This window comes from Onychostoma macrolepis, chromosome 06 (genome assembly GCF_012432095.1).
Source record: "Onychostoma macrolepis isolate SWU-2019 chromosome 06, ASM1243209v1, whole genome shotgun sequence".
Taxonomy (NCBI): Eukaryota; Metazoa; Chordata; class Actinopteri; order Cypriniformes; family Cyprinidae; genus Onychostoma; species Onychostoma macrolepis.
Window position 1 is genome coordinate 16,624,334 of NC_081160.1, and position 15,180 is coordinate 16,639,513.

General features: G+C 37.1%; 1 protein-coding gene across 2 annotated transcripts in view; it reads left to right on the forward strand.

The window, feature by feature from the left end:
- The window catches only part of ryk (receptor like tyrosine kinase), a 57,631-nt gene that overhangs the window by 13,276 nt on the left and 29,175 nt on the right, over positions 1–15,180 (forward strand). For both annotated transcript variants that reach the window (XM_058778217.1, XM_058778218.1), the window contains exons 2-6: positions 12,711–12,832; positions 12,922–13,021; positions 13,846–13,977; positions 14,645–14,710; positions 14,816–14,957. In XM_058778217.1, coding sequence (XP_058634200.1) covers positions 12,711–12,832; positions 12,922–13,021; positions 13,846–13,977; positions 14,645–14,710; positions 14,816–14,957 — 562 coding nt within the window. The remainder of the gene's footprint in view (positions 1–12,710; positions 12,833–12,921; positions 13,022–13,845; positions 13,978–14,644; positions 14,711–14,815; positions 14,958–15,180) is intronic.

Genomic DNA, 15,180 nt, shown 5'->3' on the forward strand with positions numbered 1-15,180 from the left:
TGTGCACTACTGGGCCATCGTACAAAAGCTACCAGATAAAGGCCTTTAAGGTCAACATGTAAAAACATTCATAATTGTATTTGCGTACTGTGATGAATTTCTGAATGAGACAGGATATTCAAATTGGATTGTGAAATGTCAATAGCCAGCCAGGTTAAATGGCCATCATGACATAAGAGAAAATAAAGTTACATGTCCAAGTGAGTTATTACATTTTGATGAAAGATTTCAAAGACAAACTTTTTTCTTTGGAATAGTGTGCACTGAAGAAGTCTGCACAAAGACCACAATTAAGGAAGAACGTTTTGTCACTTGTTTTCATATTGACTTCAACAAACCTGGGGAAAGCAGCACAGCTCTTAAGAACACCCAGAACTTCCTAGCAGTGCTCATGTGGGGTTGTCCTTTACTGAGATACTTTCTGGCTGTATTAGTAATTATTTCTCCAAATGTGCTTGCCTCTGTCTGAGCCTATAAATCCTTCACTGCTGGGGGGTTTCAGGGAGTTTTGGTCTCCACACATAAATAAACACACACACTTAGACACTTATTATACCCCTGCTGAAGCACCTGGGGCTTCCTGTGCCTCCCACACACCAATGTTGCTCATCTGTTGTGGCCAAATTGGGATTAAAATAAAAGTCTAGTTTACTTAAAAATGACAAGCTGCTAATTAAAATACAAAAGATCATTTACCCTCTACTCATTCCAAAGGTTGTTTCACTTAATGCATCAATTGCATTTAGTTTCCTGTGCGTGTACTTCTGTTTTTGCCTGCGGTACATGGAAGATCCATTAGTGATCCGTTGAGAGCATCGCATCTACTGAAGTAGTGGAAAGTGGGCGCTATATTATTGGATTTTTCTGCCCTTTGCTCAGCACACCATATCAAATTTTCACTAGTGATGGTAGAAGAGATAATGGTTGACTGGAACGCCACCAAGCCTTAAACCACAGCCTGTATCAAGTAAAATCATTCCCCATTAAAGATGCCTTACAGCTGCTTCTAAAATAACAGGGCAAAGTATGGCACCATTGAAAGATTCTTGTGCTTTGCCCACATAGTCACTCGACTTGAACATGTGCCCAAAGCTAGAAAAGAGGTTGAAGAAAGCTTTCAAGGCAAGCTGAAAGACGAGCAGGGAGCTATTACAAAAGGAGTCCATGAATAGAATAGGAATGACTGGCAGTAGTATTCTCATTTGTATGCTTGTCTATTCAAATTGCCACACTAAATGGAGGGTAGGCCCCTTTTCCTTGTTGTTGTTGTTTTTTTTTTTTTTTTTTTTTTTTTGGTCATGACTCGACCTATTAATTGTACACTAGTCTGTTCTCTCTTCACTCTTGTTTGAAACTTTTTCTGTTTTAGAATAGATGGTAGGCTGTTTAAAGCGTAAAACAAATCAACCTATTCAGTTAATAATGCAGTCACAGTGGTTTGAATCCTGGAAACTTAAATATTTATCTGAATTTGTCTCCATCTTTCATCCCTTACAAGCTATAACACAAAAATAACTCATTTTTTCTTTTTTAAGGAGCATAGTAAATTAAGGAAATGGTTTGTTAACCAATATATAACAAGAAGTTGTTGACCCTGGTCTTACACAGTTTGAAGGATACTGTTAGAACTGTAGAAATATTCAGAAGAAAAGATTCTCTGTGCTAAAAATATGAATAAAAATATTACTTTAAACTTTCAGTTGTTATTGGTGATTGTCTTAAAGTTACCATAAAGTAAAAGGGGCAGTTCACGCAAAAATGGAAATTCTTTTGAATGAAAAGACTTTTGTTCATCTTGGAAACACAAATGAAGATGTTTATAATGAAACGTGAGAGATGTATGTCCTTCCATTGACAGTCCATTACACCAAAAGGTTGATTCAGACTGTTCATAAAGACATAGTACGTGATTGTTTAACACACAAGAATTTGTGTGGCTGTTTAAAGAGTGATTCTGTTACTTTGAGTGATCAGACTTGTGATTCTCACCTGGCAGACAATTAAACAGGCAAAAGAATCCCATAGACTTGCATTGAAAGAGCGACTCAAACCACATCTAGAGACAAGGATGTCATAGAAGCATGCCAGACACTTTTTTTATTTGCATCAGTAAGACATGGCAACAATAAAAACCACTCAAAACACTACATCATAATGCCATGGCATCTTGGTGGATGAGCACCACTTTCCTCAGAAAATGTGGAAAACTAGTTGATTGTCATCAGTGGATGAGAATATTTCTAGAATCTGAGTTGGTGTTAATCTTCTGTCAGATCCTGTCTCCCTCTATAGGACATTCCATTGCATGAAAAGACATGTTCATCTATAGAACTCAACGTTGATGTGTGAAGTCATGTATATGGTTTGTATTTTTGAAGGTTTCGCAGTGGAATGGATAAAAATGAATGCACACGTGTCTTGGATTCGTCTTAAATAGGCTGTCTGAATGTGGTCTCTTGGTGAAGCTGACTTTTCTGAAGTGTGTAAAATTAATTTTCTTTCATTTATTATGCTAGTGAGACCTCAGACTGTCAACACCAGCAGAATCCCTTTGAAATTTCACAGGGGAGAATGTGTGTGTGATAATTGCAGTTGATCCCACACTGGGCTGTGGTCCTCCAAAGGTCAGACCTCTGCTGGGAGACCTTTTCTTCCTACACTTCACCATAGTTCGGGTTATTTTCACCAGCCGTCTAAGTTGTGACACCACTGCCATTTCAGCTGGGCTAGCTGCCTTTGTCTCACCCCATCCAGTTCAGTTTATTATGGACAACGCGTTCAGCTTTATGAAAGGTAGCCTGAACACATCTGAAAGTGTTTTTCTGTCCATTGCAGTGTTGCACTGTGGTTCTGCCTGCCTGCTAGTTCATTTACTTTTAGCCCACACCTGTTTGGTATTACACTGATTACCCTCCTGACCATCTGTGCTGAACTCTTACTTTTGAGGGTCTCCAATATAGCAGCCATGCTGACGTTCTTTATGACAATGAGTCTCTAGATTTCCTTATTTTGCATGTTCTACCACTCTCTTTAGATTTGGTTTGACCCCTCTGCCCTTTTTTCCACACCCCTGTGCAAACACTGCATCCTGTGAACCTTGAACTGTGCATACTCTCATTACAAATGTCCACACATTCTGGCCTACTGGCTCGCGTGCGTGCGTGTGTGTGTGTGTGGCCGCAATCATGTCCAATTGTTATTGTATGATGGTGATTTATTGATATTTTTATTTTTTTGCTTTCTCTGGCCCATCATATGTTTTACAGGCTGCTTGTAGTGGCATTGTATTGCAGCTGCAACTTTTAGTGTTTTAAACCTTTCTCTCTTTCTTTCTTCTTTCTTTCTTTCTTTCTTTCTTTCTTTCTTTCTTTCTTTCTTTCTTTCTTTCTTTCTTTCTTTCTTTCTTTCTTTCTTTCTTTCTTTCTTTCTTTCTTTCTTTCTTTCTTTCTTTCTTTCTTTCTTTCTTTCTTTCTTTCTTTCTTTCTTTCTTTCTTTCTTTCTTTCTTTCTTTCTTTCTTTCTTTCTTTCTTTCTTTCTTTCTTTCTTTCTTTCTTTCTTTCTTTCTTTCTTTCTTTCTTTCTTTCTTTCTTTCTTTCTTTCTTTCTTTCTTTCTTTCTTTCTTTCTTTCTTTCTTTCTTTCTTTCTTTCTTTCTTTCTTTCTTTCTTTCTTTCTTTCTTTCTTTCTTTCTTTCTTTCTTTCTTTCTTTCTTTCTTTCTTTCTTTCTTTCTTTCTTTCTTTCTAAATGGAAAATAGTCATTCACTTATTGAAATGTAGTTTTCTGATTTGGTTATAGTTAGTAATCAATCAGTATGTTACTTATTTATTTTTTAGATGCCAGTCTCTTTGAGAGCAATGTGACAGATGGGCACTGTCATTCAAAAGTCTCATGGTCACCAAGGTTGCATTTTATTGTTGTTGTTGTTGTTATTATTATTATTATTATTATTATTATTATTATTATTATTTGGGATTCAAATACAGTAAAAACAGTAGGGCTGTGTATCACCAGAAAAGTCACGATATGATATGCATCACGATATGGGACTGCACTGAAACTTCACCTCAGAAGAATTTAGTAAAACAGCTGTTTATTAAACACAATTAAGAAGAATAAGTCTTCGTGCAAGAAGCATCACAAATGTAATCACAGAATATTGACTCTTTGATATTGTAATGTTATCAGCTTTAACCCCAAAAAGAGCTAATACTGGGTCTAGGTCCAGAGGTCTTTTTATAATATCTGACATTATTTGAAAAATTGTGGACTAGTAAGTAATGATTTTGGGACATTTCCAAAACATGTGCGCTAATGAGGCACCCGATTGTCCACATCTATCACAGGTTGAGTCCACAGATGGAAACATCTTGGAAAGTTTTTCTTTAGAAAGAATGAAGTCTGTGCAGTACCTTGAACTGTATAAGTCCGTGTCTAGCACATATTGAGGAGTGAACCAGTTTTTGTGCATCATCCCACTGGTCTTCTTTAATATTTATTGCCAGATCTTCCTGCCATGCTTCACGTAGATATTCCAGTGATATGTCACACTCGAGTTGTGAGTTTCTTCAAAATAACAGATATGCCACCTTTAATAAATGGGTTATCCAAGAACAGTGAGTCCATTGGTGAGTCTGGTGGCTCCTTAGGGAAAGAAGGGAAATTCTTTTTGGTAAAGTTATGTATTTGCAAGTATCTGAAAAATTGGGATTTCGGCAGGTTAAAACTTTGTTGTAATTGTCGAAATGAGGAAAAATAACCATCTATGAACAAATCTTTGAGTAAACAAATTCCATTTTCAAACCAATTACGAAATGATACATCTGATATGGATGGAGGAAATGAATGATTAGCAGTTAATGGAACCTGAACAGAGCATGCATGCCATTTATAATGTTTTCTTATTTGAGACCATATCTTAAAAGAATGAGTTACTACAGGGTTTTTTATCCTAAATGAAGGAGGATGGAAAAATTAGTCCCGGCCAAGAGGAGGGGAGCATGATTGCTTTTCTATCTCAGTCCAGTCAGCCAAAGGTTCATGAAGTGGAAATGAAAGGGCTCGTATGTTGCATGACCAATAATACAACTGGAAATTAGGTAGGCCCATACCACCCATAGATTTAGGTCTCTGTAAATACGTCGTCTTAATTCTTGGAGTTTTGTTATTCCAAATGAGATACAATCTTGTACATTTTTTTGAGAATGCCTTATTAATAAAAAAAGGAATGCACTGAAATAGAAATAAAAATTTAGGTAAAATGTTCATTTTGACAATATTAATGTGACCTGCTAGGGAAATTAGTAGGTTGTCCCACTTTTAAAACTTTGCACGGTCTGATCATATATCTTCAAGAAATTTTCTTTAAATAATGCAGAGAAGGTTTTAGTAATAGTGACCCCTAAATATTTAAAAGAGTCTGAAACTTTAAAAGGATGGTTGATGTATGTTTGCATGGTTAACTATAAATAATACACTTTTAGAAAGATAGATTGATTTTATAACCTGAAATAACACCAAAGCATCTTTTATTTTTAAGGCCATAAATAATAATGTACTCATTCTAATATATTAAAATTAGGGCTGCACGATATATCGCATGCGATTATTTGCGCATCTTGTCAGTAAAGCCGGTTCTGTAATCAGCGGTAAATTTCCATCACGTGCGTAATGTCACATGGAGCAGCATTTACTACACCGAGCCATTGTTCACTGACAAGCTGCGCAAATCCACATTCAACGTTTCTGCACAGGAGAGACTTGGTGTGGTTTCCATACAAAACAAAATATATCGGTATTGATTTGATTTGAGAAATGATTTGAAAAATATCGGCATATCGGATATCGACAAAAATCCAATATCGTGCATCCCTGCTTTTAATGCATTGCTAAATAAAAGTCTTTTAAAAAATTTTTTTTACTAATCTCAAACTTTAGAAGTGTATATACTTTTAAAATTTATTTTAAGTAACCTGCACAATATTTACAGTTTTTTTTTTTTGTTTGTTTGTTTGTTTTTTTTTGTTCCTCAAAGAAATTGATAAATACATAAAAATGGAATGTAAACTAACTGGGAATCAACTAAAATTATGTAACATAAGTTATATAATTATACAGCATGTCATAGCGGCCAATTGTATACAGCACTCCAGGGTTTGAAATCCAAAATTAAGATTCTAAAATCAAGCTTTTGAAATACGATCAGGATTTTTGCAGCTGATACAGTGTACCGATTTTTTGTAATGGTGATCGGCCGATGTCGATTCTGATGCTTCAAGCTTGATATGTTATATAAATAATCACATAAAATATTCCTTATACAGTGAACATTTTAATATGCCTTTAAAATGGGGTTTATGCATAACATTATGTATATCAGGATACTTAATATAAGACAAAAATAAATACAAACATACAATGGATAAATACAATGGAGCAGTCTGATGTAACCCACAAGGTTTATTTAAACATTATCCAATAGTAAACTGTGGAGGACAAAATAAACATTTAATTTCCTAAAATTGAGAAGTCAATTTAAATGTTAATTTAAACATTGTCCAATATAAGTCTGAGCAAGAACAAAATTAATAAAAAAAACAAAAAAACAACACACCTTTAAACTCCTAAAAGAACTAATTGGAGTAGTTTGAAGCAGCTCATTAGGTTTAATTTAACATTGTCCAATGTTAGAGAGAGGACTAAATAAATAGAAACATTTAAACTCCAACATGGAGGAGTCTGTTGTAACTCATAAGGTTTAATACTGTCCAATATAAGACTGAAGAGGAAATAGAAAAAAAAAAAAGAAATAGAAACATATTTAAGCTACTGAAAGAACAGAACGGAGTCGATCAAGGTTATATCCACAGGCGCTACGGATAATCCGCAGGTCGGGAAAAAAAAAAAAAATGCATTCTGGTTATTTGCAGGTGGGTTGCGGGTGGATAAAATAAATCATAAATGATGCAAATATTAACGACATTTTTTCATCAGGCAGACGATTTCGTTTGTGTGTGTGTGTTCGCCTGATCGGGAAGTTGCATTGACCGAAACGGTGACATTCCAGATAAAGTTTGAAAGGAGTAAACCCTGTGTTAATGCTATTGATTAGTAGGGATGGGACGATACACCTTCCTCCCGATTCGATACTATCTCAATACTTGGGTGCCGATACAATAAGTATTTAGTTTTTTTCTTATTTTTTTTTTTTTAAGAATTTCGATTCTACAAGTATTGCGATTTGATATATTGCTGTTGCGTTTTTTTTAATTTTTTTTTTTTTTTTATAAACTGTAGAGTAGACCATGGGAAAAAGTTTATATACTTGATTATACCCTTAAAATAGACTGTATATGATGAGTCATATTAACAAAAACAATGCGTCACATCTTTCTGAACTTTTATTTCAGGAGCATACACATACACAGCGTATATTTAAAGTACCTTGAACCATGAAACAAGTACCAAAACCCTGAACTTGCACATGAATATAGTAGTCAAATGTTCAACAAAATGAGTAGCAAAAATACTTTCTGAAGTAAAGTGCTATGTTACTTTGCATACTGTTTTAGTCATGTTTAGTCATGTTTTCCCAGCAGTTGGGATTCAAAACGTGAAGGTGCAGAAAGAATTCTGCAAGAGGTTTGATTCTCTGCCTCCATCATGGTTTTGCTTTCTCGTGCAGGCTTGAAACGTATATGACGTCATCTAATGCAGCGCCACTGCGCACGCAGAACGATCGTTGTATGACGTCAAAGCAAACAGAGAGCGAAATGTATGCGTGTTCAACTTGGAGCAGCACCGCGCAGACGATCAGTGTATGACATTAAAGTACCGCGAGAGCGATTCGAAAGCTTACTTAAGTACGAAAGGTAATTTAATGTCATACGCTGATCGTCTGCGCGGTGCTGCTCCAAGTCGAACACGCATACATTTCGCCCTCTGTTGGAATTAAAAAGCGCTAACTTCCCACCACCTCTTAGGAAAAGTAAAATAATTAAATATAAATCGATTCTGACCAATCAATTTTTAAATCGTTTTAAAAAGAATCGCGATAATTGGGTGATTTTTGCGAATTTATTTTTATTTTTTATTTATTTATTTTTTCTCCCACCCCTATTGAGTAGGCTAATATGGCTGAAGATATTTTGTTTTATAAATAAATGTTCATTTAAAAGCAGCCACGATCAGCGTATTATGTTACCGTTACCCCTTATGGCTCCGAGGTTTTGTTCCGTCCTCCACGTGGTGCCAACTCACAAAAGACTATTATTAGCCAAGCCGCGTGGAGAGCTGCTTCAGAAACATGCCGCAGTGTGGCCGGTATAAACACAAGCATTGACAAGCGGCCACGATCAGATGTTCCCGTGGAGCCGCAGACGTGTGCAGTGAGGCGCAGATCAGCTCTATCGTCACTGAATCTGCTGTTAAAAATGAACCATCCATTCATCATATCATCACGTAAAACATACACGACAAGAAATAGCAAATTTTTCATTGTTTCTCGAAACGTCATAGCATTTCCACACCGATGATGACATGACTCCGGCGCCAAATCATTTATGCCCACACGCATCATGTACGTCCTCACGCGTTGATGTCATCAAATTGCGATCGGTTTGTGAGATCGCCCAAGTGTAGCGAGTACCGATCGAGTCATAAAATGTGATTATCGGCCGATACCGGTCCGCGGCCGATCGATCGGAGCATCCCTTCTTAGCATACTTCAAGCTTGCTTGTTAACTGAAGGTTTTATCTGCCTGTCGAGTTCTTTCTTGGTTTGTTATGCTAGAACTTGATCAATACATAACAGCCGCTCTCCCCTGCGTCCTGCTCGCTCTCTGAGCTTGTCTGCTGTTATGTCCTCTGCACTGAGGGATTGAGGATAAATCGGACCCCGAGTACAGGAGCCTCTTTGTTCTACCTATGCTTACCTCTTCTCCTGGCTCTCAGTTTTTTGTTGTACCTTTCTGAAGACAGAAATGTGATCTCCAGAGGCCAAGAATTCCAAAACCGCAAGGCTATACCTTTGGCTGTGGGAATGACATGGATGTAAATCATTGCCTCTTCATTCATGTATTTTGTGACTTCAGTTTTATTCTGTGCTGATTGTTCAAAACAGAACAGTCTTCTTGTGAGTCCTAGACCACATTTAAAAAACCACAAATTCTTACTATGTTTTAAAGTAGTTACATCATAACTAGTACATACCATAGAGTGATTTTATTTCTTCTTTTTTCTAGGAGTTATTGACACATCACTCTGATTTACTCTGATTTATATGAGCATTTAAATCTTGCCTGTTCTCTTTGCATCCCCCCCCCATTATGACTCTCATACAGTGCTGGGTCTTTGGCAAGCTCTTTGAGCAAGATTCACCGACATAATGCTGCATCGACGTCTTGCCCGTGGACATGTTTTCTCCCTGGTCTCTGCTTTTTGAGAGTGGAAGTAATTGAACCATGAAAGGGTTTTTGAAACTACATAAAAAGACATTACAGAGTACTGCCGTGAGGGGGATGCAAAGATTTCGTTTTGCAGCAAGCGGAAACCACTTCTTTTTTTTTGCTCAAGACGTACGGTTAACCGCAGCTCTTTTGAAACAAACTTGTTACTTGAGCATAAAGAAAAGAGGTTAAAAATGGTCACCACAGAGTCGCAAATAAACAAGCTTGGAAACACAGGCTGCACATATGCTATAATAAACTCATTCCTCCTAATCATCCTGTAAGGGACTAGTTCTTCAAGGGTGGGATCACTTTATGCCACACAGGAAACTGTTTTCAAACAACCTCCTGCTTTCTTTTTGAAACCTCTGGTCAGAGGGTTGAGCACACTTGACCCATGAACTTCAACACCCTCTACATCCACTGTTTTGTGGGCTTAGTCTATGACTGAGCCAAGGCTTTTTTCTCCTGCAAATTCCTTTCTCAATATATCATTTTAGTGCCAGAGATTGAGAGAAAGAAGGAATTTCATTTAAGAAATGTCCCTACTATCCTTTCTTTGATTTACAACTTTCAGCTCCTCCTGCCTCTGGTCATTTAGTCTCAGCCTCAGATGGTACAGACCATCCACAGTCTGTTCACTGACCATTTGATGCACATTACATACAAAAATGGCAAAAGTTGGCTGAAATTTCCAGTTCCTATCTGGTTCGTTCTATGCAACTTCTTAAAATTAAAGGGACACAAATTTATTCAGTTTATTGAATAATAAGGTATTTTATTTTGGGTTTTATATATTTTTTTTAAATAAGACCAGAATAAGCTACAGTGAGCACCAGTCAGTGGTCTGGTTATGCGAGTCTACTACTCACATGGCTCAATTTTTTTTAAGAGGTATCAAAGCAGTGGGTACAAAAGTAGGTCCAGACATGTCACATGGTGCAAGACATGGGAACGTTAATTAGTCTCAAGTCTGTGGGTATATCTGTATTATAAGTCACGCCTCAGTAGTCTCTCACAGCTGGCTGATTTTCTTTTCCTCTGGGCTCAGAGGATTATGTCAGTCGGAATGTCTGTCTGAACTTTGAGGACTCCTGCATCTTGAATGTGTCTGGTTTGGGGGCCACACAGCCTATTTGCTCCATAGGTGGGCAGCCTCATCTCACTGGAGGGCTGAGATCTGTTCTCAAACTATCATTTAATGCTTCTATATAGCTGGTGCTGAATGTCTCTGTTTTGGCAGGAAAAGGTGAGATTTTTGGAGCTTAAAGGCTTTACTGAAGTGGTCATGAGATTATGTCAAGAAATGGTTTGAATTAATTTCTCTTTGAACCATTTAAGTCTATATGAAATCAAAATGCACCCTATTTGCTGTAATACATTTCCCATTTTATTGTGCACAATTCATCAGTTCAGATTGTTATCTCTAAAAATGTTTGTCTTTAACTTTCATCAAAACTACTTCTGCTTCTCAACTAAGCTGAATGAATAATGAATAATATGTGCCAACAGGCAAAAAAATAAATTGTTTGTTCCTATTTGGAAGTTTTCTTTATCTAATCAATTCTCAAAAAAATAAATAAAAAAAATTGGTTAAGGTGTTAACCAAAAACAAGTTTTTTTTTTTTTTTTTTTCAGCAAGGATTCATTAAATTGATTTAAAAACATTTTTTGTTACAAAACATTTTTATTTTAAATTATTCTTTTGAACTTTCAATTCATGAAAGATTTATGAAAAATGAGTCATGGTTTTTGCAGAAAATATTAAGCAGTACAAATATGTTCAACATTGATAAGAAAATGTTCTGAGCAGAAAAGCAGCATATTAGAATGATTTCTGAAGAATCATGTGATACTGAAGACTGGAGTAATGGCTGCTTAATTTAAGGTATATTAAACTAGATAACAGATATTTTAAAATTGTAGTAATGTTTGACAATATTAAAGGTGTGTTTTGTTTTGTTTTTTTTTAAACTGTATTTTTGATCAAATTGCACCTTGGTGAGTAGTGTTTTTTTTTTTTTTTTTTTTTCAAAACCTTTGACCAGCAGTAGTATATATTGATTTTTATGTTGTCTCTAATGGTATGCACCTAGATCATCTAAAACTTTTAGCCCAAGCAAAAAAAAAAACATTATCTACTGTTGTTTGACAAGTTATCTTTTAGAAAGGGTATGTACACGTACTCCCATCCCCCTTGTGTTTGTGCAGACCACATGACAGACTGACAGGCTCCAGTCAGCCACAACGGGGCCTTTCAGTCATGATAAGGTTTGCCCCAAGGCATGGCAAAAGATTCCAGCTTTCAGTCAACTTCACACATCTCTGTCTCATTCGTGTGGGAATCAGCCTCCACTTTAGATTTCGCTCTTGTGTTCGTCATCACTGCCACTCTCCAGCTGTTCATTGGGGGCTGGATACAGTATAACTGGGATCGCAGGTGTGCTGTGCTGCCTGGGAGAAAGGCATTTCAGGTCGAGTCTCTCCCAGGAATGTAGCCGGAAAGGAAACACTGTTTAGATAACAGCATTGTTAGAAAATGGAGGCCAGGCAGGGGAAAGCAGAGATGTTTTGCTTTGAGGGGTGAAGTCCTTAAACATAAACATACTACACTCAAACATTTTCCCTTCACTGTATGGTGGAGGTGGCAACTGAGGATATTGTTCTTGGTATAAAGGAAGAAAACCGTTCCAAGTGGTTCTAAATGGACGGGCTAGAGAGAGAGGAATGAACTGTGGTCAAAACTTGGGCGGCAGTCTTGGTGGTTTCAAAGGTCCCATCAGTTTAATGGGAAACATTATAGAATATCAACATGATCACTTGAGCCTGTTATAAATCATATCCTCCTGATTGGAAATTGCAATCATATTTAAGTGGCTGTCATACCTGCCCTCTGTGATATATAATGGATCCAGATCTTGCTCCAGATCCTGCAAGGAAGTGGAACTATGTCAGACAGTGGTTGTTCACCACACTGAAAGAATGTATTTTATGTATTGTTGCCATGGTTTTCTCTTGCACCATATACTTCCAGACGCTGTGGAATACATTAAGCCTAAATGAGCACATAGGATGTTTTTATGGTGAAATACAGAGTTCATATGAGAGCAGAGATGGAGTCTGGCATTATGAAACTATATTTTACTCCTCTCTTGAGGCAGGGTGGTTGTGTGAACGTGAAAAGATGTTTAACTGTTTAAATTCTGTCAGTCCTGATCAGTTTTATCATTTTAATTATTAAAACTCTCTCTCTCTCTCTCTCTGCAGGTCTTGATGCTGAATTATACTATGTAAGGGATGATGTGGTAAATCATTATGCCCTTTCCTTCATCCTGCCTGTGCCCAGTGACACTAACAGCCTACATTTCACATGGCACTCCAGCAGCAAGGTTGGCACTGTTCATGCATCCTATGTTCACTACCATTCAAAAGTTTGGCGTCAGTTAATTATTTCCCGTAATCCTTGTCTCCTGTTTAGGTGGATTACAGGTTAGGGTTTCAAGTGGAAAACACTTCAGCCATGGATCAACCTCAGAGCAACATTTCTGCTCAGGGGGAGGTCCCGCGCACTCGTTCAGGTGAGTGAATCATTTTTGTCTCCCCCCACCCCCATCATATGTTGTATTTTCAAGGGAAAAAAGGTGCTGTTGATATCTAAAACAGTCTATTTTTCCTCTACCTTTTACACGTTTAAAGGTCTTCACATAAAAAAGGCCTGTTAACTATTAGAAATTTTTTTCTTGTCAGACTTTTATTGATAAAAAGTTTATACATCACAACTTAAGAACCCACAGCTTTTTTAAGGTTTTATCTACTCTTAATTCCTGTAAGGCCTGTGCACACCAAGACCTATTCAGAGCAATAAGCATTTTAATTTGAATTAACCTGCATTAACATTCACATGCTGTCAATGCAGCTGATTTATTTATTTTTTTTCACGGAGAGGTGTTAAAATCTCTCTTCCATTGCACTGCAAAAACCTGACCAGCCTATACGATTCATGCTTTTGGTCACATGCCCAGAGCCGCTACAGTTACATTAAACTACTGGTTACTTGGTGGCGACAGTGAATAGCAGAGGAATAATCCTGAACTGGCTCATCTTGGTGTTGCCTAATAAACACTATAGTGAATCAAATATCTAAATGGCTCTTTAAAAACATATCAATAGTTTTTGCACCACCTACTGTCAGGGAGTTACTTTGCACTTGCATTCAACCTGTCTGACGTTTATTCGCATTGTCTGAACAATGCAAAAATCGGACCAAATCTTCGTGCCAAACATTTGTATTGGTGTTTAATTGAGTTTAGTAGGATTCGGGCACAAAAGCAGCTCATACCCTTTTTAAAAAGAGTAACTAAGTATTTAATATAGTAAGTATACTTTCTCTCTGTCACTCCAGTGTTCAGAGTGGATCTTTTCTGCTCTGGAAAGGCTGATGGAGAGGCTGTGCTAACGGTGCAGTTGAACCTGACTACACCAGCTAACAACTTCACAGTGCTCAACTTCAAACGCAGGAAAATGTGTTACCGAAGTAAGATCTTTTCATACACTTTTACCTTGTTTCCTCCAATACATCTGTTTAAGATCTTAGTGCATGTTTGTGTTTTTTTTTTTTTTTCACCTTTTTTCTGTAAGTATGCTGTAGGTTTTGTGTGCTTGGCAAATTGTGTGTCAGGTTTCACATTGCCAGAGACTGCAAATATGATAATAACACAAGCTTTCTGTCATATGGCTTCCCAAGAGGAAATAACCAGTGAATTTATTCTCTGCTTATTTGAAGCACATGAGCCAAATTAGCTGCTGGAGAAGAAAAAGAGTTTGTGTATGTCCCAATTTCCTCTCCCTTGTGGAATAACTGGGTCAGCGTGTGTATGTGGCGCTCAAGAAGATATTGTGTCTTACACTTTCTGTGTCAGGAGTGAGATTTTACTGCCCTGGCAACAATTTACAAACCAAACATAAATGAGACCACAATTAACCAGTTCATGTGTTTGGATGAATCTCTTGAGACCCATCAAGATTGTCATCATTTCAAAAGAAGAATAGTTTTTTTTTTTTTTTAAGAATTTGGGGAAAATTTGGGCAAAATCTGTCATTTTCTAGTTCTTCTGATGGGCAACATTCAGTTACATAAAATGGTGAACTGGTATAGGTATTAGAATTTGCTGATCCTTTCCCTTATTGTTTTACTTTTACAGGAATTGAGCAGCCAGAGCCCCCCAAAACTCTGCCATTCCCAAACACAACCATACAGAGAATAGACCGTAAGTGTTTGGGATTTATTTTTTGGCCGTTTTATTAAATGTGGTTCTACAATGAGACAAGCTTCACTCTGCTCTTGTAAATTCTCTCCTCTCTTTTGGTCTTAGCGAGCAGTTCAAACGCTCCCACCACATCCACACGAGTTTTCTACATCAGTGTGTGTGTGTGCTGCATTGTCATCTTCCTGGTAGCCATCATCCTTGCTGTGTTACACCTCCACAGCATGAAGAGAGTGGAAATGGATGACAGGTGTGTGTATATGCATACACTTCTGTGTTTGAATGTTCAGTTAGTTTAAATACACAAAAGCAGTCTAGTTCTCGTGTATGTGACCCTGGACCACAAAACCAGTCATAAGGGTAATTTTTTCAAATAAATAAGCTTTCCATTGATGTATGGATTGTTAGGATAGGACAATATTTGGCCGAGATGCAACTATTTGAAAATCTGTAATCTGAGGGTGCAAAAAAAA